This window comes from Rhinolophus ferrumequinum, chromosome 4 (genome assembly GCF_004115265.2).
Source record: "Rhinolophus ferrumequinum isolate MPI-CBG mRhiFer1 chromosome 4, mRhiFer1_v1.p, whole genome shotgun sequence".
NCBI lineage: Eukaryota > Metazoa > Chordata > Mammalia > Chiroptera > Rhinolophidae > Rhinolophus > Rhinolophus ferrumequinum.
In genome coordinates, this window is record NC_046287.1 from 89,075,741 (window position 1) to 89,102,489 (window position 26,749).

Here is a 26,749-nt window from a genome sequence, read left to right on the forward strand (position 1 = left end):
TATCAGATATGTGTTGCACAAAAATTTCGTGTGGCTTGACTTTCATTTTCTTAAATAGGATATTTCAAAGAGCATAGGTTTTTAGTTTTGATGAAGCTCAATTTATTAATTCTTTTATGGATCATGCTTTCAGTGGTATTATCTATGAAATCTCTGCCTAACACAAGGTCATAAAGATTTTCTCCTATGTCATCTTCTATGAGTTTAGGTCTATGATTCATTTGAGTTAATTTTTATAAATGGTGCAAGGCAGAGATTGAAGTTCATTTTTTGCAAATAGATGTCCAATTGCTCCAGCATCATTTGCTGAAAGGAATATCCCTCTTCCGTTGAATTACCTTTGCACCTCTTGTGTAAAGACTGACTACATATGTATGGATTCTATTTCTGGATTCGTTGTTCTGTTCCATTGACCTACCTTCCACCTACAATACAGCTTTCTACATTTTGTTCTTTTTATTTCAGTTTGATTCAATTTTCTTTCAATCTGAAAAGGTCATCTGATAGACCTCTCATTGTGCAAATTAAGAAATTAAAGACTAGAGAGTTGAGATTTGCTCAACACAGCCAGTCACTACCACAGACCTAAAACCTAAAACTGAGTGCTTCCTAAAGCTCGATATAGTATTGTTCCATTTCTTTAAGATATTTCCTTATTACATTTCTACAATGATGTCCCTAACATTTTCACTACTGAAATCCTTAATCTCATCAACCCACCGAGAGTTCTGTGCTCAATTATTTTATTATTCTGTACTCCTGATTTCTATTCTATTGAGGTTAAAGAAGCATAGTCCCTAAAGCCTCAACATTCTCCACATCAAGTAATTTTTAATTACCATATCTTCCAGTCCTCCTCAGAATGTCTCTGCATCTTCAACCTAAATTCTTCTTTTCTTCTGATGCTGACAGACATTCTCCTCCACTCTCAAATTAAAACTATAATCCCTCCCACTTTGCCTCTCATCTCCTTAAAGACCTAGTTTAATTCTTCCCTCTGTCTTTTGTGATTTCTCTAACAGTTTTCTTTCAAAAGCTTCTTTCCCTTTGGTCACAGATCAGCTTATATCACCTTAAAAAAATAACCTATCCCTCTATCCCTGGAGATTATCAAGCTACTGTCCTCACTACACATACAAGCCTCTCACTATTCACACACACACACTCACCACATACACTCTCTCACGTACGCTCTCACAGCACACACATACTGCATTCACTGAACACATACTCTTACACAAGCACTATTCTACTGAGGCCACTCAGTCTTCAAAGATCTCTATCTTTCTAAATTGAATGGCTGGTTTTTGGTTTCCTCCACAAAGACTTTCTATGTAGTATCTGAGACTCTCAGCATCTCACAAACTTCTTTCCTTGGCTTTTAAAATGCTCTAACACTCTCATTCTCTTTTCTTTCTCTCACAACTTTTTCAGTGTTTCCTAACTCCAAGGAATTTTTCCACTACACTCTCTTTTCCTCGGCAATCTCATCACTTCATAGCACCTTCATCACTTCCATAGGGATGATTCACATACCTCATCCCGCTTTCCAGCCAGTCCTGATAGGTCTCTCATTATCCAGGCCTTATTTTCCCATGCCAATTTCAAACCTAACATCTGTAACTGGTGTAATTTTTTTTTAATTTAGATGAGAATTGTGAAAAGGGCTCAGAAACGCACCTTAAAAACTGTTAAAACAGGAAAAGTAAATCTTACCTAGCCAAAAGAATCACCAAAAAGAAACCGTAAAACATGAAGGAAAATAATGGGCAAAGAACAAGAAAAGATAGTTTGCAAAAAAAACAGTACTTTCCAACAAACATATTTTGAAAATACTGAACTTCAGAATAGTGTCAATTGAAGGACATTTTGTTAATATGCATCAATATCCTTAAGAGTTCAGTTCATATCTAAGAATTTATGCAATGAAAACAATTGGAGAATTGAATCAAGATTTAGTGTAATAGCTGTTCAAAGAATTATTTATAATAACAAAAACAGTAGAAAAAACCTAAATATCTTAAAATAGAATGATTAAATCATGATAGTGTTATATCATGGAATTATAAAATCCTTAAAACATTTAAAAATTATAAAAACATGGGAAAATACCAAAGATATGTTGAGAAAAAAATACCAGAATATAAAATTCTGTGCATGTTTCTATTCCAATTTTGTGAAAAACTTAAAAAGGGGAGGCAAAAATATATCAAAATGTTAATTATTATCTCTAGGTGGTAAGATTATGAACGGTTTTCATTCTATTCATTAATCCTAGATACATTTTCTAAATTACCTACAATTATAAAATAGGGAGGAAAGTAAGTCAATAAAAAAGTACTAAATTTACATAAAGCAGGAAAGAGAAAAATCAGGATACTCTTAAAAATCTTTAAAATATTAAAAATTTAATTACATATGTGGCAGTTTAAATGAAAATCTACAATCAATATTTAGTTTAGTTCACTTGAACCACCCTACTGATAACTCCTCATCAGTGAAGACCTGAACTTGCTTTTTCACAACGCACCAACTTATAAAAGAGCTCCACCAAGTGGTGACATACGTCATATTGGAAACATCTGAAAATTTGGCATCAGAAAATCAGGTTTATGCTATCATCATAAGTTAACTAGCATAAATTTAATTGGCAATTTTAAAAGTTAAACATACTCTTCTCTCTAATCTTCACATTTTAAAATATTAGCCACCACCAAGATGAAAATAAGCCAACAGAAATACGTTCTCTATCTCAGGGTCAACAGGATACATCCTTACCCTCTTGATTCATGAGACTGTAATGAGTGATTAGCAATTAGTTGCAAGTTAAATGTATAACAGGAATGTATCAGAGGAATATAGGGGATAAAAGCTGCCAACTCCTGGATTTCCCCCACACCAATATTATATACAGGAACCAAAGGGATAACATGCTAATATGCAAGAAAATCTCCTTCTCACTTCTATAATATTTGCTGACAGCAGTTAGTGTTAAAGACATTCTTGGATATGCTCAGAAGAATTAAAATGCAAGAGCAGCAGAGCCAAGAATGCAAAAGCTAACCTTACTGGTATTCATCACGTTTTTGATACAACATGCAGGGATAAACACCAGCTGGATCAGCCATCCAGTTACACAACGGCTTTGTGAGGAGAGAATTAACACTACTCGCAGCAAAATTTGTAACTGGCAAGTTCAGATTTACCTGGCCCTTGGCCCAAGAGATGAGCACCTTCCCTTAACAAATCCTACAGAACTCAGTGGATAGGCCTATCTAAACATTTAACTGAATTGTGATTTACTAGCTTGCTCATTTATCCATATCTCAACTAGTCTGTAAGCATCTTGAAGGCAGAAGAATTATATGTACTTCACTGCTGTACCACCACCCCAACAGCCTGGTACTAACTTGATGTTAATACCAGCACTAACTTGATGTTAAATGAGTATTTTTTTTAAAAAAATTAAAAAGCAGTGGGAGTCTTTATCTTTCTTTCCTTTAGTATACCAGAGAATCAAGCAACAGTTGAATCACTAGTACAAAGCATAAGGTAAAACTATTTGTTCTACTATAGTTTCTGCAGTTCCTATTCACATGTAAATAACAAACTAGTGAGTATCAGCAAGAGTAACTCACAAAAGGAAATGATATTACAAACCTCATTTTCTAAACAGGTGATATAAAATTGACCCAGAACTTAGTTTCCGGTGAAGCTCTCCGTTTATAGTTTATTCAGTGAAAGACCCAAAGATAATTCACCCAAGAAGATATAGCCATTTGGAGAGAAAACTGCCACCATACTCATACAACCACTAACTAATGGGCTTCTCTGTGAAAGATCTACGAAACTGATGTCTACCACTCTTAGAAACAAGGTTGAAAAACACTGAGGAGAGAGGTCAATTTTTACAACTCATGTTCAATTATATGGATAAAGGATATCTTCCAAAGTTTGCAATGTCAACTCCTTCTATTATCACATATACTGCTTGAAAAAAAGGAAACACCACTAATGAATAAATGAGTTAACATTACAACGAATGGGTCTCAAGTGGAAAGGAACTGAAAGAGATCACTGATCATCAATCAAGTCCTGTGGTTTGGGAGTTTCTAGGGTTCCAAGTCATAAAACGATAATCTTCGAAAAGTTTTCCAATGTTTAGAAAAACTTTATAGAACCTATATGTTTACTTTCAGTAAAGCCTCAGGAACTAAAATAGCAAATACTTTACTTTTGCTAAAATTCAATGAAGCATGGTAACAATTTACCTTTATGGTGATAGAAAGCACTGGCTGGAAGCTCTGTATGCCTTGAATGAAACTAGAAAAAATAATTACTTAATAAACAAAGTTTGGAAGAGTTCCTAAAACAGATAGAAGGTGGAAGAAAACTAATAATGGGTATTTGGTAGTTTTTTGACTGCAATATAATTCTGATTCAACTTACCTTAAAAAAAATATTTTGTAGAATGAGAAAATTAAGGCACATATAAAAGAAGTAAATTAAAACAGGAACAAAATAGGAATGTTTGATAAAATAATTCACTTCAAAACTTTACTAAATATCTAGGTTTCATATAAACTTGATTTTTTGTCTATACTTAAATATGTACCAGACAGAACTCTACCTACCAATCTGAACATCAACAATTAGGACTATCAGGCCACTAAAATTATAATGTATATAGTGATGCAATAAACTCCAAGTAGGATGAACTCCAATAGACCCATACCAAGACACATTATGATCAAACTGTCAAAAGACAATGACAAAGGGAGAATTTTGAAAGCACCAAGAAAGAAGCAAGTCATCGCATACAAGGAATCTTCAGTAAGATTACCAGTAGATTTCTCATTAGAAACTCAGAAAGCAGAGTGCTGATATATTCAAAGTGCTAAAAGAAAAAAAAAAAACTCAAGATCCACTCATGTTGTCGCAAATGGCACTATTTCATCTTTTCTTATGGCAGAATAGTATTCCATTGTGTATATATACCACATCTTCTTTATCCAATCATCTATCAAAGGACACTTTGGTTGTTTCCATGTCTTGGCTACCAAAAATAATGCTGCAATGAACATCAGAGCACATATATTTTACTGATAAATGTTTTCAGATTTGTGAGACAAAAAAAGTAGAGAACCATGTGATTTCACTGATATGTGGTATATAAAACTGAAAAAAAAAAAGGAACAAGACAAATGAAGAAACAAAAACTCATAGACACAAACAATAGTTTAGTGATTACCAGAGGATAAGGGGGAGGGGAGTGGTAGAGAAGGGTAAAAGGAATCAAATATATGGTGATGGAAGGAGAACTGACTCTGGGTGGTGAACACACAATGTGATATATAGATGATGTATTACAGAACTGTACACATGAAACCTATGTAACTTGACTAACAATTATTACTCCAAAAAACTTTAAAAGAAAAAAAAGAAAAGAAAAAAACTCTCATCCAAGAGTGCTATATCCAGCAAAACTGTCCTTCAAAAGTGAGGGAGAAATTAAAACATTCACAGATAAACACAAGTTAATGAAGTTCTTACAACTAGACATGTCCTGTGAGCAAAAGGAGGACAAAACTCAGTAACTCAAAGTCACACGAAGAATAAAGATGTCAGTAAAAAAGAATACATGGGCAATTATGAAAGTTATTATTGTACTAATAGTGTGCAACTCCACATCTTGTTTTCTCAAAATTTAAGAGACTAATGCATTAACAATTATTACTTTATGATTTTGAACACACAATGTATAAAGATGTAATTTTTGTGACACTGACAACTAAAACGGGTGGGGACAGAGCAAGGAGCATAGCTTTTTATTATTGAAGTTAAGCTGGAATAAATTGAAATTACACTATTATAACTTTAGGATGTTAAATGCAATTCCCACAGCAACTACAAACAAAACAGCTAAAAAATATACATCAAAAGAAATAAGAAATTTGAATATTTCACTACAAAAAGCCAACTAAACACAAATGAATTATTGAAAAAGAGAAAAATCAATGAAACCAAAAGGTGGTCCTTCGAAAAGAATAAAACCAATAAGCCTATAGTCAGATTAATTTTTAAAAGACAGGCTTGTGGATCAAAGATGGCAGAGTAAACACTGTGCCTGCTTCCTTCCGTGAACAAATTAAAATCACAACAAAATTATAGAACAATCAACCTGGAGAACAATCTGAAGTCTAGCTGAACAGAAGTTTTACAACTAAGGATATAAAGAAGCAACCACGCTGAGACTGGTAGGAGGGGCCGAGACGTGAAACGGGCTGGCCTCACACTTCTGAGTGCCGGCTGAGAATCAGGAGGGATATCTCAGCTGCAGAGGTTTCCCGCTGAGAAGCGAGGGACCCCAGCCCAGGGTACGGTGCAAAGAAGAGGAGCCCTCACATTTGGCTGTGAAAAACAATGTGAATTCAAACAATCCAGGTGGAACAGAAGGCTGCAGGAAACTCAGATGTCCTCTTAAAGGGCCCACGCACAGACTCACTTGCAGGCACTCACCCTAGGCACCACCAGACTGACAGTGACTCGAGAGGCACTGAAGGCATACAGGGAGCAGACTGAAGCGTAACACTTTGCGTCAAGGGCTGGAGGACACTCATCATTTTCCCTGTGTGGGGTCCTACTCCTGTGCAGCCAACAGGCAGGCACCCTCTATCCTATTGTGAGCCCTCCCCCAAATGGCCAAATCTGAATCTGATGGGTTTGCTGAGCTCCACTGGGACCCCACTCTACCAATCTCCCCCAGCGTCAAAGCCAGTTTCTCGAGAGCAGTCGACCCTGCCCACACTGTACTCTTTCTGGGAAAACTAATGGAGTCCATGGGCCGCAGGCAAGCAGCAACTGGCCTCGGTGTACTCTGAGACTTTTGCAGAGTAACTCCAGGCTCACCACTGGCTACCAAACTAGAATCTATATTAACCTGGTTAACACAACTCTCCCCACTCTAATGACTCCCTGAGACCCTGCCTCATACAACCAGAGTACTGCACAAGGCTTTATCAGTGGCTGAACCTTAAGGGAACCAGCATGTAGCAGCAGGCCTCAAGGTGTCCTGGCTTTTTGCGAAACTAGCCCAGGCCCAGTACTGGTGGCAGCCGACCTCTGTTGACAGCCTGACCTCTCCCACCCATCTCCAGGGTTAGCACAGGTAGTAAACAACTACAGATCACTTTGTAGCTCCTATCAGGTACTCCCCGGCTGGTCACAGGCAACGGGTGAACTGGCCCCTCTCAAGAGGCCCCAGAATCAACATACTTGGAGGTTGGCTTCAAACCACAGCAGAGCATTGCACAATTAGCCATACAAGCAATAAACACAACGGGCGGTCTCAACAGGCACCAGAGTCTGCTGAGGTAAATCCCACTCAGTGGAGTAACCTCCCCCCCATAGCAGCCTATAAGCTGTAGACGTGGCCAAACTCCACAGCCAATCAGCCTGAGGGTCGACCCCACCCACCTAAGTATCAATAGCAAACAAGGCTGGACTATAACAGGAGGGCACACACAACACACACAAGGGACATTCCTGGATCTCTTGAAGCAGGTGACCAGGGAGACTGTGCCAGGGCCCCACAGGACACCTACTATATAAGGCTACCCAGCCAAGACTGGGATACATAGCAGACCTACCTAATACATAGAGACAAACACAGAGAGGCAGCCAAAATGAGGAAACAAAGAAATATGTCCCAAATGAAAGAATAGGAGAAATCTCCAAAAAAAGAACTAAACAAAATTGTTTTTTAGTTTCCGGTAGGAGGCAAGCAACCTACCAGATAGAGTTCAAAACACTGGTTATAAGGATGCTCAAGGAACTTAGTGAGAACTTTAACAGAGAGATAGCAAGCATAAAAAAGGACACATAAACCATAAAAAACAATCAGTCAGAAGTAAAGAATACAATAACTGAAATGAAGAATGCACTAGAATGAATCACCAGCAGACTAGATGAAATAGAAGATCGAATCAGCAATTTGGAAAACAAGGTAGCAGAAAATACCCAATCGGAACAGCAAAAAGAAAAAAGAATCCAAAAAAATGAGGAGAGTTTAAGAGACCTCTGGGACAACATCAAGCACAGCAACATTCACATCATAGAAGAGAGAAAACAATGGATTGAGAACTTATTTGAAATAATAATGACTGAAAACATTCCTAACCTGGTGAAGGAAATAGACACAAAAGTCCAGGAAGCACAGAGAGGCCCAAAAAAGATGAACCCAAACAGGCCCACCCCAAGACATATTATAATTAAAATGGCAAAAGTTAAAGACAAAGAGAGAATTCAAAAAGCAGCAAGAGAAAGGCAATTAGTAACTTATAAGGGAGCTCCCATAAGACTATCAGCTGATTTCTCGTAAGAAACTTTTCAGGCCAGAAAATAGTCAACGTGATGAAAAGCAAAGACCTATAATCAAGAGTACTCTACACAGCAATGCTATCATTTAAAATCGAAGGACAGATAAAGAGCTTCCCAGACAAAAAAAAAACTAAAGGAGTTCATCACCACAAAACCAGTATTACAAGGAATCTTATAGGGACTACTTAAAGATGGGGGGGGGGAGATCAAAATTATGATTAATAAAATGGCAATAGTTACATATCTATCAATAATTACTTTCAATATAAATGAATTAAATGCTCCAATCAAAAAATGAATGGAAAAGAAAACAAAACCCTTATATATGCTGCCTACAGGAGACTTACTTCAGAATGAAAGATACGGACAGAAAATAAAAGGATGAAAAAGATATTTCATGAAAATGGAAACAAACAAAAAACAAACAAAAGAAGCTGGGGCAGTAATACTTTTACCAGACAGAATAGACTTTAAAACAAAGGCTATAACAAGAGACAGAAGAACCCAGTAATCCCACTTCTGGGTAATTATCAAAAGAAACCCAAAATGCTACTTCAAGGGGACATGTACATCCGCATGTTCATTGCAGCACTGTTTACAGTGGCCAAGGTGTGGAGGCAGCCTGAGTGTCCATCAATGGAAGAATGGGTAAAGAAGATATGATATATATATATATATATATATATATATATATACACACAATGGAATATTGCTCGGGCATGGAAAGGAATGGGTTCTGCCATCTATGATGGCATGGATGGACCTGGAGTATATCGTGCTGAGTGCAGTGTCAGAAAGAGAGATGCAATGTGATTTTGCATATATGTAAAATCTAAAGAATAAAATAAACAAAACAGAAACAAACTCAGATACAGAAAACATTTTGATGGTTGCCAAATGGGAAGGGGTTTGGGGGTGTGGGTGCGAAAAAGGGGAAGGAATAAAGTACAAATTGCTGTTACAAAGTAGTCATGGGGATATAGGGTATGCCATAAGGAATACAGTCAATATTTTAATAACTATGTATGGATCAGATGGGTACTAGATCTGTTGGGGTGATAAAGGGCGTGAGTTAGGGGGTAGGGTGAAAAAGGTAAAGGGATTAAGAAGTACAAATTGGTAGTTAAAAAACAGTCATGGGGACATAAAGTAAAGCACAGGCAATATAGTCAAAGACATGGTAATAACTGTATAGTGCCACACGGGTACTAGACTAGTCAGAAGGATCACTTTTTAAATTTTATAAATGTCTAACCACTATGCTGTATACCTGAAATTAATATAAAATAATACTGAATGTCAACTGTAATTGAAAAATTTAAAGAGGGAGAAAGTGAAAGGGAATGACAGGTCCAAATTTCCAGGTACAAAACAAGTAAGTCATGGGGATGCAACATACAGCATAGGGAATATATTCATAATATTATGAGAGTGTCGTACAGTGTCAGATGGTTGCTGGACTTATGGTGATGACTTCTTTAGGTATATAAATGTTGGAGAACTATGGTGTACCCCTGAAATTAATACAACATTGTATGTTAACTATAATAAAAATCTTTTTAAAAAAAGAAAGAGAGGCACAAATTACTCATATCAGAAATGAAAAAGAGAACATCAATACAGATTCCACCTAAGTTAAAAGGATAATAAAGAAATACTGTGAACAATTCTGTGCCCCCACACTTGAAAATCTAGATGAAATGGACCAATTCTTTTAAAGACACAATCTGCCAAAACTCACACAAGAAATAGACAATCTGAATAGCCCTATAATCTAGTAGGTAAATTGGACCAATAAGTAATAACCATTCAAATCAGAAAGCACCAGGCACAGGCATATTCACTGGTGAATTTTAACGAACCTTTAAGGAAGAAATTATGCCAATTCTCAATACTCTTTTCCAGAAGACAGAAGCGAAGTAAATACTTCCTAACTCATTCTATAAGACAAATACTACCATAATACCAAATCCAGACAAGGACATTACAAGGAGAAGAAAGCATACAGACTACTATCTATCATGAACATAGATACAAAAATCCTCAACAAAACATTACTAAATTGAATCCAACAATGTATAAAAAGCATTATATACAAGGACCAAATGGGGTTTATTCTAAGGTATGCAACATTGAAAAACCAGTAAATGTAATCCATTACATTAACAGGTTGAAGAAAAATAACATGATCTTATCAATAAATTCAGGGAAAGCATTTGACAAAATTCAACACCATTCATGATAAAAACTCTCAGCAAACTATGAAGAGGGGGAAGTTCTTCAATTTAATGAAGAAGACCTACAAACAATCCACAGCTAACATCATACTTCGTGGTAAGAAGCTACAAGCTTTCCCATTAAAATCAGGATGGAAAGGATGTTGCTTTCCTCACTTTCTTTCAATAACTTACAGAAGTCGTAAAAAAAATGCAACAAGACAAGGAAAGGAAATAAAAGGTGTACAGATTGGGAAGGAAGAAATAAACTGTTTGCAAATGATATGATTGTTCATTTAGAAAATCTGAAAGAGTAAACAAAAAAACCTCCTGGAACTGATAAGTAATTAAAGTTGCAGGGTACAAGCCTAGTATATCTATGGCAACTGCTTACCAAATATCAATAGTGAACAAGTGGAATTTGAAATAAAAAATATACTATTCATATTAGTACCCCGAAAATTAAATACATATAGTTATAAGACTCAATAATGTCGAGATATCAGTTCTTCCCAACTTGATCTATAGATTTAACTCAATCTCAATCAAAATCCCAGGAAATTATTTTGTGAATATCTACACTGACTCCAAAGTTTTTATAGTGAGGCAAAAGATCCCAAATAGCGAACATAACATTGAAGGAGAAAGACAAAGTTGAAGGACAGACACTACCCAACTTCATGAATTACTATAAAGCCACAGTATTCAATTAAGTGTGGTACTGGTGAAAGAAATAGACAAATAGATCAATGGAACAGATAGAGTCCAGAAATAGACCCACATAAATATAGTCAACTCATCTGTGACAAAAAAGCAAAGGTAATACAATGGAGAAAATATGTATATTCAACAAATAGTACGAGAACAAATGGAAATAGACATGCAAAGGAAATGAATCTAGACGCAAACCTAATACCTTTTAAAAAATTAACTCAAAATGAATCATAGAAATAAACGTAAAAGGAAAAAGTATAATTTCCTAAAAGATAACATAGAAGAGAATCTAGTTGACCTTGAATTTGGCAATGACTTTTTTTCATTGAAACATAACTGACATCTAATATTACGTTAGTTACAGGTGTACCATATGATTCAATATTTGTATATATTGCGAAATGATCCCTACAATAAGTATAATTAATATCCATCACCGATAGTGGCAACAAACGTTTTTTCTTGTGATAAGAACTTTTAAGATCTACTCTTAGCAACTTTGTAATACACAATACAGTATTATTAACTATAGTTCACCATGTTGTACATTACTTACTTACTTATTTATTTATTTATTTATTTATTTATTTAATAAGTCACTGCATGACTTCTTTATATTATAACTGGAAGTTTGCACCTTCTGACCATCTTTGCCCATTTTGCCTACCGTCCACCCCATGTCTGGCAGCCGCTAATCGTTCTGTATCCATGAGTTTGGTTTGGGTTTTTTTGGTTTTGTTTTGTTTTTTGGTTTTGATTCCACATATCAGTGAGATCACAGTATTTGGTGAAAGAGAACTAAACATAGTATATTTTTTAAAAAGTTCATACATAAATTTTTTAAAAACCTCTATAAATCTATTTATGCTCTGCTGCTTTTACATTTAGGGTTTCTAAAACAGACATAATATGTATAAAATAACACAGAAAAAGAAGGATGGAATGGAATTATATACTAGTAAAGTTTCTATATCTTACTGGAATTAAGTCAACAAAACTAACATATTGAGAAGTATAGTATAAGCCCTCACCATATAGAAAATAACTCAAAAAGTAAGAAAAATATTTAATTGAAGATCTTTGCTTCAACTTTTGATGGAGTAAATAGGGCTAGATTCACTGTTCTGCCTGAAAAAAATAAAATGCAGAAAACAATGGGAAAAAAACGTATAAAATAACAACTCAAGACAATAGACATTAGGCAATGAGGGAGAATGATCCCTAAAAGTCAGGGAACGTATACCGGTAGGGTGAACCCTATGTTTAATCTAACCTCCTGGAAAACAATTCCAGGTAGCAGTACAAGGAGGAGAAAACCAGGGAGAGTCTAATGGTCTTCCTGAATTGGCTAGGCAGAATTGGGAGTCCAAGGAAATCAAAGGAGCTAGAGTTTGCAGTGCAGAATACCAAAGTGAAGAGAGCTATGTAAAGAATGAACTCCAGAGATCTGCAAAGGATTCCCCTCACGTGAGGAATAATTACTTCTGGCTCACATAGGCACTATCCCTAACGGCCCGGGACAAAGCCTCGTGATACCACAGGGGGTACACATTAAAGGAAAGGGGCTTGCCTCAAAAGTGAAGATGTAATGCTAGAAAAATGGTTGTCAACAACCAGGGATGACTTTCTATCCCAGTGGATTACAGCGATGTCTGGAGACAATTCTGGTTGTCACAACTGGATATACTATTGGCATCAATAAGTTGAGTGCACAGATGATGCCTCTAAACATTCTACAATGCACAAGATAGCCTCCACAGTGCAGAACTATTCAGCCCCAAATGTCAGCAGTGACAAATTTGAGAATCCCTGCCCTAGACTAAACCCATCTCTAGTGCCATCTAATAAATAAAAGAAAAACCTGAAAGGATCAATCTGTGTCCAAGAAATGTAATTAAATTCCAGAACAAAGCTCAAAAATAGTTAGAGGCATATAAAAATATCCAATACACAACAAGGTAAAATTTACAATACCTGGCAGCCAGAAAAAAAAAAGAAATAAAATTACCATACATACACAGAAGCAGGAAAATAACCATAATAAGGACAATAATCAATTAATCAAAATTTTAAAACTCAAATATAGAACTAATCAATAAGGACATTGAAACAGTTATTATAACTATATCCCATATGTTCAAGAAGCTAGCACAGTAGTCAGCTAAGCACACCTAAATCAAGCCTGCCCGTTTCTGTAAATTAAGTTTTACTGTAATGCATGAACACTTATTTATTCATTTGCATTTTGTCTATGACTGTTTTCATGCTACAATGGGAGAGGTGCATAGCCTAAAACACTTATTATCTGACCCTTTACAGAAAAAGTTTGTCAACCCGAGCTAGAACAAAGATTAAACATGTTAAGTAGAAATATGGAATATAGTTTTTAAAGCACCTAATTTCTAGAGATGGAAACTAAAATATCTGAGATGAAGAGTATGCTGAATGGGATTAAGGACAAATTAGATTGTTGCAGAAGAAAAGATAGACGAACTTAAAGACAAAGCACAAGGAATTATTCAAAATGAAATGCACAGCAAAGAAAACAGGGAGCCAAAAACTAAACAGAGGACCAATCAACTGTGGGAAAACAGGAAGTAGTTAAATGTATGTATAATTGGAGAACCTAAAGGAGAGAAAGGAAAGGGACCAAAAAAGCATTTTTTGAAGATACAATGGCCAAAATTTTTCCAGATTTGATGAAAATTATAAACCTAAAAATTCAAGAAGCACAATGAACTTCAAGCACACAAGTCTTAAAAACTCCTCCAAGAAACATCATATTCAAATTGCTTAAATTCACTAGTGAGAAAGAGAAAAACATAAAATATGACATATTACATACAGAGGAATAAAGATAAAGATGGTAGCAGATTTCTCTTTGGAAACAATACAAACTAGAACATGGAAGAAAAACATCTTTAAAGTATTAAAGAGTGGGTGAGGGAGTCAAGTTTACAATTCTTTAACCAGTGAAAATATCTTTCAGAAACTGAGGCAAAATAAAGAGCATGTCAGACGTACAAGTGCTGACAGAAATCATCATCAGACCTGCAATATAACAAATGTTAAGAAAAATCCTTCAAGCAGAAGGATGCCAGATGGAAATAAGGACCTATATAAAGGAATGAAGAGCACTGGAAACGGTACCTACATGGCTAAAGATAAAGACTTTTTTTCTTATTATTTAAATTTCTTTTTAAAATAATTGTTTAAAGCAAAACTAACAACAATGTATTATGGGGTTTATATCACATGTAGCAATAAAGGTTATCACAATAAAACAAAGTTCAAGAGGAAAGAAATGGAAACATACTGATGTTAACCTTTTTATACTATTCATGAAGTAGTATAATATCATTTGAAAGTAAACTGTGAAAAGTTTCAAATGTATGCTATAAACCCTGAACCGAAGACTAAAATAACACAACAAAGAGTTATAGCTAATAAACCAACAAATGAGGAAAAAAAAGGAATCATAAAAAATAGTCAGTACAAACAAAGGCAGAAAAAGGGAAAAGGAACAAAAAGGAGACAAATAAAAACAAATACCAAGACGACAGATTTAAACCCAACCATTTCAATAATCACATTAAATGTCAATGGTTAAAAAAAGAAAACAAGGCAAAGAAAGATTAACCCAACTATATGCAGCCTGAAAGAAATCCACTTTAACATAAAGACACAAATAGGTTAAAAGTAAAAGGACTAAAAACAATAAAGGTATACTATACTAAATACTTATCAAAAGAAAGCTGACATGTCCAAATTAGTATTAGAAAAAGATTTCAAAGCAAAGAACATTATAGGGGATAAAGAGGATCATTTTATCATGTATTACATTAAAATATGATACATACAATATATTAATAACCAAGTATATTAAGATAATATTAAGGTATAATAAGGTACAATAATAAAGAATCTTATAAACAATTTTATGCCAATAATTTCAACAACTTAGATGAAATGGACAAATTCCTTGAAAAATACAAACTGCCAAAGCTCACTATAAAAGTAATAAACATGAACTGCCCATGTCTATTAAAGAAATTGAATTTGTAATTAAAAACCTTACCACAAAGAAAATTCCAGGACCACACAGCTTCATCAAACATTTAAGAAAGAAATAGTAACAATTTTAAACAAACTTTACCAAAAAAATTGAAGAGAAGAAAATATTTCCCAATTCATTCTATGAGGCCAGCATTATTCTGTCACAAATCCAGACAAAAATTGGAAAAAGAAAGAAAAAAGAAATAAACATAATCAAAAAAAGAAAATTACACTTTGTGAGGGGTGAAATGTCTAACTATTACATTGTTTTGTACACTTTAAATTAATTAAAAATAAAAGAAAGAGAATTACAGACCACTATCCTTTATAAATATACTTGGATATGCAAAAATTCTTAATGAAAGTTTAACAAATCAAATCAAACAATATATGAAAAGGATCCGCTATCATGATCAAATGGAATTTATCCCAAGATTGCAAGGTTGCTTTAACATTTGAAAATCAGTTAATATTATTCATCGTATTAACAGTCTAACACAGAAAAAGTATGTGATCATCTCAATAGAGGCAGAAAAAACATTTGACAAAATCCAACATTTACTTCTGATACATTAAAAAAATAGCTCTGCAAACAAGGTATAGAAGGAAATTTCCTTAATCTAATAAAGGAGACTCAAGAAAAACCTACTCCTAACATTATACTTAATAGTGAAAGACAGAATGATTTCTCCCTAAGAGGAAGAACTCTCATCACTTCTATCCAACATTGTATTCGAAGTCTTAGCTAGGGCAACAGGCAAGAAAAAAAGCACAAAGATTAGAAAGGAAGAAATAAAACTCATTATTCACAGATGACGTAATTGTATATGCAGAAAACCCTATGAAAACATATAATGGGCAAAAGACATAGACACTTCCCCAATGATGATAGACAAATGGCAAATAAGCACATTTAGAAGACCTTCAACAACTATGAACTTTGGGTGATAATGATGTGTCAATGTAGCTTCATCCATTGTAACAAACGAAGCCCTGCTGAGGGGACGCTGATAATGAGAAAGGCTATGCATGTACGCAAGTGTGGAGTATGGATATACGGGCAATCTTTGTACCTTCTGCTCAGTTTTACTGTGAACCTAAGACTGTTCTAAAAAAAAGAAAAAAGTCTATTAAAGTCTATTAAAAAACAAAACAAAACAAAACAGATGTGCCATGTCATTAGCCACCAGAAAAGTGTAAATTAAAACCACAGCAAGATATCACTAGACACCTGTAAGAATGGTGAAAGTAACACTACCAAATGTTGGCAAAGATACAGAGAAACTGGATCACTCATACATTGATGGTAGGAATGTGAAATGGAACAACACTCTTTAAAAGTTTGGCAGTTCTTCTACAAGTAAACACACTACAATACCACACAACCAGCAACTGCACTCTTGGGCATTTTTCACAGAAGAATGAAAACTGATATCCACACAAAACCCTATACATGAATTTTCATAGCAGCTTTATTCATAATAGCTAAAACCTATAAACAATACAGGTATCTTTCAATGAGTGAATGGTTAAGCAAACTGATCCAGCCATACCATAGAATACTACTCAGCAAAACGAAAAAAAACGAAACAGATTTGTGTTTGCAATGGGCTGAACTGTGTACCTGCTTAAAAAAACAAAAACAAAAACAAAGAAAGTCCTATGTTGAAGCCCTAACCCCAACTACCTGAGAATGTGACTGTATTTAGAGATAGGTCCTCAAAGAGGTACAGTCAGTTACAATGGGGACATTAGTGTGACCCTAACCCAATCTGACTAGTGTCCTTATAAGAACAGGAAATTTGGATATACAAAAAGACACCAGGGATGTGCGCATAAAAATCATTCCAGAACACAAGGACCAAGCTGCCATTTGCAAGCCAAGGAGGGAGCCTCAGAAAACACCAAACCTGTTGACATCTTATCTTGGACTAGAAGTCTCTTTATAGCCAAAGTGGTCTATTGGCACTATCAAGATAATACTTGAAAAGATTATAATCATTGGTTTCCTTTGGAGGATGTTACAGAACAAACTCATTGATTTGAAAACTAGTCAATAAAAGCAAAGAATAAAACACTTAGCCTATCTTTTCTAAATGAACTATATGCGTACTTCAGAATAAGAATAGTTGGTAGAGAAAAGCTTCTCTTTATGGAAGAATTGCAACTAATAATTGAAAAAAAGGAATGATAAAGTTATCAGTTGACCATTTAGCAACACCTAATAGATCCAGTCAATCGTTATCAATAATAGCTTACATCAAAAGAAGAGCGGTAATAAAACATTATGTGCCTCCTAATGGGCATACACACATATCTCTGAAGTATTTCTTCCAAAAAGTATCAAACCTGGATCTGATCAAGCCTCTAGATCCATTTCCAGGAAATATAGAAAATTAGACAAACATGTTAAACAATGAAGGAGATGCAATCTGTAAAACATAAAATGTAGCAATGCCACAGGATAAATAATCCAGTTTCTTCAAAAAATAAAGTGGAAGAGAAAGAAAGGGGGTGGGAAAGAGGAGGTGAGGCCTGCCTACAGATTAAAAGAGATTTAAGAGATAAATCAGCCAAGCATAATATATGGACTTTCTTTGAATTCTGATTAGAACATACTGAAAACAAATTCATAAAACAATTGAGAAATTTTAAAGACTGGATATTTAACATTAAGGAATTTTCATTAATTTTGTTAGGTGAGATGAATTGCGATCACTTTTAAAAGAGTTCTTATCTTTTCCACATGCATACTGAAATATTTATGGATGAAGCATCCTATCTGGGATTTACTTTAAAATAATCTGGTGTCAGGGAGAAGTACAGTTTGGCCAGGATTGCTAACTGTTGAAGTTGGTTAAGATGTTGACGAGAGTTCATATTATTTTCTCTACCTACTTTTATAAATCTCTGAAACTCTCCATAATAAAATGTTTTAAAAAATTAATTTTAGGAGTGAAATCAGAAATAAAAACTGCAAATAGACTACGTCTATAAGACAAAATATAACATTTGTGTATATATTCTTCAATGTTTTCTTAGAAAACTGTTTCTCAGCAACACTCACACGCAATAAGAATACCAGCATCATTTTCAGAAGGAAAAGGTACATGTATTACTAAGGACTGGAAAATAAGAGGTAGAGACCTTTCATTACACATAATTTTCAAATAGTCTGCTTTTTAAAGTTATTAAGAAATGTCTTCATATTTCTGTAGTATAACTTAAATGGAATGCCCAGAATTACTCCAATTCCGAACTATTTTTTCTATTATCTTTCTAAATATAATGATCCATATTACAAAAACAAATGACTCTATCAAGGGCAACATATATCAAAGCTCTTGAATATATACACACACACAAACTCACGTGTTTGTGTGTGTGTGTGTGTGTGTGTATACACAGAGGGTGCCAAAAAAATGTATATACATTTTAAGAAAGGAAAAAAGCTATTAAAATTGTAATACTCAATATATACTGATAACAAAAGATGAATATAAGTAATGTGTATGCATTTTTTTGGCACCCCCTGTACATATATAAACATACACAAAACCTAACAGGTTGAAATTCAGACATGATTTCTGCTTTACAGATGAGCTAACTGAAACTTAGAAAATTAACCAATTTGCCTAAAATCACAGATCCAATACAACTACAATCAAAGTTTGCTGCCTTGACATCCAAGACCTTTTCCATTCTGCCATGCTGCCACTGATGCAAAGATGCAGAAAGAAAACCAAAATTCTAAGAACTGATTCACTGTAAGTTACAGCACTACCAGCCAATTTCTTAATGGAAAGTCCTTAATTCATACGCTATAAGCAGCATGAACACAATCTAATCTTATGGTAGCAATCACATATTACACATATTAAGCATTTATACAAAAAGGACTAAACACTTTTCTAGACAAAATGCCACAAAACTTTCCTTAAAAAAGGGTTAACATACGGTTTTCATGTCATAAACAACTTTTCTGACTCTCAGGAACTTAAAAATACGAATTTTATTAAAAGTGATTTTTATCAAAAAATGCATTTAAAACTTCAACTATTTTAACTGATTCTTAAGTTCTCCTAAAAAATTATATTAATATAAAATGTTATGGGGTGGTGTTTAAGTCAAATTATTCTGCTTGCATAACCTAATACAGGCATTTACACTTATAAGTGCTTTATATGTATGAATTTATTTAATCCACACAATAACTCCAAGATCCAGAAATTACTGTTTGTCCCTTATACTGATAAGAACACTGAGGCTGGAGATTTTATGTAACTTGCATGGAGCTAGTAAATGGTTGAAACTTGAGTCAACCAAGTCAATGGTTGAGACTTGACTCTAAAACTTGAGTCAGTCCAGTCTGACAACAAATCCTTGCTCTTAACTCATCCTCTATTCCAATAAACATCATCTAATTCCAGTTGCCAAAAAAAAGTTCCCTGTGGTATTACCACATTCCTCTTCACGTTTCAAAGAGAATAGCATTTGCAACTAGAATAGCTGCTTCAAAAAAAAAGGTTCATTTTGTCATCACATTCACTTCTCAGCACACACTCTGTCACATTCTCCCTTAGAAATTATATAAATGGAGGTTAAATTCCCAAGCCAGCCCTCAAAAACTTAACTATTACTTAGTATTTATAGGTAAAAGTCTGGTGAATTACAACAGGACAATACAACATCATCCTGTGTCATCTGCCCCAAAAAGGTACCCAAAATCCCAAAAGTAACATGAAATTCCTTTCTTGTCTTCCTCTAGCACACAACGAGGAATGATTTCACAGTTTTAGTGCCCATCATGAGCTCCATTAGGAAATAAGATTTAAACTGTGCCAGTCCCATGGAAGACAGGGACAAAGCCAGGAGAAAAGTGGAGGGTAAGAAAGTAGTAACATTTATTCGTATATGTAGTCAACTCTGAAGGCCAAGAGGGCCTCCACAAAGCTATTACTGCTATAGCTCAATACAAAAAAAGTTTTGTGTCAACTGAATAGACACCTAACTATTAAGCTGGTGCAAAATTAACCGCTGTTTAAAAGGTTACAAATAATTGCAAAAACCGCAATTACTTTTGCACCAGCCTAATACCATATTGTACTACTTTCAAAGAGATTTGGAACACAAGCCACTTATAAATTGGAGACTATCTATATCCCCATTCACTGATACTCTCTATAATAAGCTACCCCTTCCCAACTTTCTGAAAACTAAAACCCTAGTTTTTATGGAAGAGAGGAAAGTGAGTGACTTCCTTTAACTGCATATGCACAAAAACAGCTTTGAACACGAAGTACACAAATCAATGGTGCACTGGGAAGATAATACCTAAGTCATCCATCCAAGATGCATCAGTATTCCTCCCTTTTTTTGGTGAGGAGTGCTAGAATAGTTTAACTCTTTAGAACTGTGGGCTTTGTTTTCTCTTTTTTCATTACCAGGTGCTATGGACTGAACACCTGTATCCTCCCCAAATTCATATGCTGAAACCTAATGTCCAATATGATGGTATTAGGAGGTGAGGCCTTTGGGAGGTGACTAGGTCATGAAGGCAGAGCCCTCATGAATGGGATTAGATAGAGCTCTTATAAAAGAGGCAAAAGAAAGCTCCCAGCCTTCCCACCCTGTGAGGCCACTGACAAAGCAGGTCTGAGTCAGGAAGTTGGGTCCTCACTGGACACAGAATCTGCCAGCACCAGGATCTTGGACTTCCCAGCCCCCAGAACTGTGAGAAATAAATTTCTGTTACTTATGTTACCCAGTCTATGCGATTTTGTTGTAGTACCCAGAATAGACTAAGACACCAGAGATTTCCTTTTAATGGTTTTAAACAGCTATTTTTATGGGATATACAAAAACATATATTGCTGCATTGATCTAATTGGTGAAAAAAGACAGACAGACATACAACACTAATGAGAAATAGAATTTATTAAAAGTGACTGTCTGGAGTGCAATTTTGCAATAATTACTAAGAGTGTTATAAATGTTCATAGCTTTTGACTCAGTAATTCAACTTGTAAGAATTTATTCTAATCAGAGATTCATTTATTTAACAAATTTTCAAGGACTTATTTTGTGCTAGACATTACTCTTATGAATAAGGACATTTACCTCATTATTTTACAGAGCAAAACAATTAGAAAAAAGGAAATGTCTAATAATAGTAAGAGTTAACAAATCAAAACACACCTAATGAATAAATTATACTACCACTTGAAACTACATTATCAAATATCAAAAAATATTTAGTAACAAGAAAATGCTCACGATATATTAAAAAAAAAATTTCAAAACAAGACACAAACCTGTATGCAACTACATATAACTATATATAACTATATGCCAGGGACCTTGGTCAAACTAGTCTCACTCTACATCAGTGTCTTCGTCTATAAAATTGAAGATTTTACATAATACATATAAAATAAAGGTTTTATAGTTCACATCTCAATGGATTGTTAAATGAGTAATTTGCAAAGTGTTTATAATATTCAACACATGTAAAGCACAGTAATTCTTTGCAAGTATTATTATTATTACAAACACATACACACATGCAAAAAAAAAAATGGAAGAAACACATCAAAATATCATCAAAGATCCTGAATGCTAAAAAAAACAATTATAAGACTTTCAGGAAATTTGAACACTCGCTGCATATTTGAAGACATTAAAAATTATTTTATAAGGCATGGCTTTTTAAAAAAATTCTTTATATCATAGTGAAGTATTTATGAATAAAATATATCTAAGATTGGCTTTGATGGGGGGCTTATATGAGGATTTTTTTTAAAAAAGTTATTGGAGGTAAATTGTCTCTGGGTAATAGATTACTAGATTTCCTTTTCTTCATATTTTTCTATTTTCCAAATTCTCTACAGTAATCCAAAATTATTTTTAAAGTGAGAAAAATGTATGCCAAAAATTTTAGGAAAATCCTTACCAATACTCCATCCACAGATGAAACTTTCTCCCAAGTTAACCAAGCTCTTTCTCTGACATGATCTGGTATCTTTAATTTCTGACATAATGCAGTAAAATCAGGCTCTTCAGTTTCTTCAAACTCAAGCCTACCAAATGAAAATATACATGTAATAAGCACATACTTACAAATAAAACTAATAGACATTTGTTTCAACGGCTTGCATATAATGGCACTATTCTGAAGGATAGCATTTCTAAATACTTTAGGATCTTATTTATCTTCGAAAAAAATTACAGTTAGAATTTAAACATGTTTATCTTTTTCATAGTCTTTCTAAAATAAGGATGCCATGCAGTGAAAAATGTTTGCTGGCCTGATCATAGCTTTGTGAAGTGAACACAAGAGCTAAAGCTGTTTGGTAAAATAAGGATAACAACAAGAGAAAAGCCCATTATTACAGAATCAATTCACTATCAGTGACTTTGCTAAAATACAGTCTACACTTATCAATGTTTCATATACATAATCTCTCCACCTACTAACATTTCTTACATGATGATTAACTTGACACAAATTATTGCTAAGTTCATTTCAGCCTTTGCTCTTAGATCTTCCTTAACCAAGATATGCAGTCAATAAACTCTTGTTGGCTAATTCCTTTTCATTCCTTTAATGTCTATCTGACATCTAATATTATGAGGAATAGCTCTAATAATTTTGTATACTAATAGTATGTATAATACTGTATAAGTAATGCATGTATAATAGCATGAGGAACAGCTAACAATTTGAGTTTTTACCATGACCCCACCAAAGCAGCTTAGATGCATAATTTTACTGAATCCCCACATTAGTCCTATTAGGTAACTACTCTTACTATCCTTGTTTTACAGGTAAGTACCAAATCAGAGAAGTTAAAGCACTCACCTGACATCACAGCCAGTAAGTAGGAAAACTTGATATAAACCCAATAGCCTAACTTCATAACCCACTCCCTTGAGCACTATTCCAGACTGCCAACCATCCTTCAAGACATAATTAACTTTGGTTATTTCAACAATGAAGATAACATGCAGTTACTGGTGAGGGTTTCCCTCCCAACTACATCATTCAGGCCAGAGATAATGTAAAAGAAGGATCTCAACTGTCAAGGTAGAAATGGACTCTGTCACTGGAAGTGCAGTTGGACTGGGCCTCGAATCCATCCCTAAGTAAATTTCTTGGCTGCAGACTGCCAGACAGTGGTGCTATCCTTGCTAAGTAGTTCATCTATAGAGTTCGATTGCCCATGCTAATGAAACCTTTTGTGTGTATGGATAATCAAAAGCAAACTGTATCTTGTATGGTTTTGACTTACAGGAGAATTTATGTTTCCATCATTTAAAGGTATGCAAAACAAGGTGTTGAAAAAACAATGAGTTTCCATCATTTAAAGGTATGCAAAACAAGGTGTTGAAAAGAATAAAAGAAACCAAGTCCGAGGTGATGGCCAGAACTTCAATATTTCTGGTTACCTTACAATAATCGAGACTGTTTCCAAAGGTCTGTGGATAACATGGAACACTTTAGTAAAGTAGACTTGACTGCTCTTTCCAAAGGGAAACTTTCAAGTATTGGATACATCACAGTGTAATCAGAAGCTAAATAATGTCTTCTCCCCCAGAACATCCCCAGAATTTTTTTTTTTTTACTGGTATGATGTTAACTGACCCATAAGACAGTCTTTTGAAATATATGAATTTTTAATAGCCTTTCACGGGCCCTTTCCAAAAGCCCATTCCAATCTTTTACAATTTGGCCTGAATTCTGTTAGTGTCTGGGGAGGTGAAAGAAATGGGACTTGGCAATGGACTAGAACAAGGGAGGGAGTGGTGAGGGACAGAAAGGAGTCCCAACTGCTTGCAATGGACATGTAGTCTGAAAGTAGGACCAGTGCCCCCAATAATGACAATTATACTCTTTCAATCTTAACTTCTTAACCACAGAGTACCACAATCAAGAAAAATAAGATGTTGCAATACAATAAATATCTTCCTGTCGTGTTCTACTGCAATATCATGGACTTTCTTAAATTTAAATTCCACTTAGGAAAAAAAGTTTCATGTATGCACAAGAACACAAATTTTGTAACCAAACAAAAAAAGGGCAGGGGGGAAACACCAGGACCTTTGCTGGCTCAAAGCCAAGAGGCAAAATGGAAGAAATAATGAGACATGCTGAAGCTGACTCACATTCAGTTTTAAGAAAAAAGAAAAAAAGTTTAGACCCTTTTAAGCACTTAGACTACATGTCTCACAAGACTTTTGCCCATACACCATTTCCTCTAAAGTTACGTTCCAGCAGTCACTACGATGGCTCTGTATCCCCAAGACCTCAAGGCATTATTATAGGAGAACCGTACAAAGCACCTCAGCCGAGTACCCTGGAGGCAAACTGACACTCAGGACCCTGAACTTCACGTCCAATGGCGTCTCTGCAGCAACGTCCGAGGCTTTTCTGGTTGGCCTTTCCCAGAACTGGGCTTGAGCTGGAGTTGCACGCCCAGAGGAAAACACTTCCAACTGTTGCATCCCAGGAGATCAAAACAGAAAGTCTAAGACCACCGGAGTACTACAAATCTCAACAGGAAAAAACTCTCCACCAGACACTATTTTTTTTTTTTTCCGTTTGATGGGGCCTCTAAATTACCCGCCGCCTGCGAGCCTCCCGTCCCGCGGAGGAAAGGCGGCACCTGTCACTTCGCTCAGGGACCCGAGCCCCACCCGCCCGACACCTGTCAAGCTGGAGCCGAGACCCCTCCCGGCTGCCCTCCCGTCGCTCCCGATCCCAGGCCCCTGTCACCCGCCTCCAGGCGCTCCGCGGCGGTGGGGGACAAGCAGGGACCCTCATTCCGCCGGGACCCTGCCCCCGGCGAAGACGCGCCCCCGCCAGACGCCGCGGCGCCCGCCGAGACGCATCCTCGGGGCGCCCTTCCCGCGTCGGCCGCCGCAGTGGCTCTCCTCGCTCACCTGGCCAGAGGCAGGTCCTCGGAGCCACTGTCCTGGTCGGGGTCCTCCTCAGGAGGGGGCGGCGGCGGCGCCGGGGGTGCGGCAGCGGACGCGGCGGCTGCTCTCCGGTGGGTTTTGGGTGGCATGACGCCCTGCCCGAGCAGGAGCCAGCGAGCGGCGAGGAGGACCCGGGACGGAGGACGCGCGCACGTCGGGTCACGCCCCGTCCTCTCCAGACTCCCGTTACAAAAATAATTTGAACGTCCCCTGAGAAAAACCGGACAAGCCCTCCCCCGCCCGGCAACCTAGCGCCGCGTCCAACCGCGGGAAAACGTCACTTCCGCCCGCGGCGTCACGTCCGCGAAGCTCGCGGGCCCGCCGGCGTCGGGAGGGAACCGGGGCGCCTGGTGCTGCGCTGGGTGGGGACGGGAGGTCGGGCGGGCTGGGCTGGGCGGGGAGTCCGGGCTTGCGTCCAGGAGCCTTCCCCGAAGTCGCCGCCTGAACCTGTCTCCCGCTTCCAGGCATGGGTGCGGGTAACGGGGCTTTGCACAGTCTGGTGGGGGAGATTGGGCCGCATCTCCATCTATGGGCGGATCAGGGGGTGCCGCTCAGGCCCTCCCGGGAATATCAGGCTACTGCACCCTCTACGAGCACCCCCCTCTCTTCCGTGGGCGGCACCCTCAGTCTCCACCGCACTCCTCCCGCCCAATCCGTTAAGCAAAGTTGGCCAAAACAAAAACATTTATGGAACATCTAATGGGAGCGAACTCTGCCAACCACTAGGAGATACGAATTGTAGGACAATTACGGGCCTTTTAGGGATCACGTGTAAGAAACGGAGGGGGACTGTGGGTAAATAACATTATAGTGTGATAAATGTGTTAATAGTGGTGTAAAAACAGGAGGCACCATCAAACTGTGTAAAGGACATCTTCAAAGGAGCAGTGGGAGTTGAGTAGAATTTTGCCAGGGAGACCTAACATTTAAGGAGGGCTTAGTATTGATAATGGGGAAAATATTAAATAGAATGAGCATTGCTGAGAGAGTCACGTAAAATAGTCAGGAGGCTATTAGGGATGTGGGACCCTACACATCTTGTGCTTCAGTTCTCAGAGCTGCGATTAAGTTGCTAAACCTGTTGCTAAACTCAGCAGAAGGCCCACCCATAAACATCCTGGAACAGTAACTGCTACATAGACATATATATAGACTTAGCTTCCTTCCTTCTCGGTTTCTTGCCTCCATCGTTTGCATATTGGAATTAACCAATCCCTGTAACCTACCCGACAATCCTCTATTTGCATGAAAGAATTACACTTTGTCGTTTTGCTTTTATAAACCCTATCTCTTTGTTCTGTCCAGAGCCCGTTTTGGGTTGCTACCTGAATCTGGGTCTTTCAGATTCGAATTCTTTTTTAAGACCCGCGAATAAACATTTAATTTGTTTTACAGCCTGAAATCTT

At 36.4% G+C, this 26,749-nt stretch overlaps 1 protein-coding gene across 1 annotated transcript in view; it reads right to left on the minus strand.

Annotated features, from left to right (window-relative positions):
• The window catches only part of RB1 (RB transcriptional corepressor 1), a 154,421-nt gene extending 128,803 nt beyond the window's left edge, over positions 1-25,618 (minus strand). The window contains exons 1-2 of the mRNA XM_033104560.1: positions 25,308-25,618; positions 22,318-22,444 (exon numbers count right to left, since the gene is read on the minus strand). Coding sequence (XP_032960451.1) covers positions 22,318-22,444; positions 25,308-25,432 — 252 coding nt within the window. The 5' untranslated portion in view covers positions 25,433-25,618. The remainder of the gene's footprint in view (positions 1-22,317; positions 22,445-25,307) is intronic.
• Between the last annotated feature and the right edge of the window lie 1,131 nt (positions 25,619-26,749).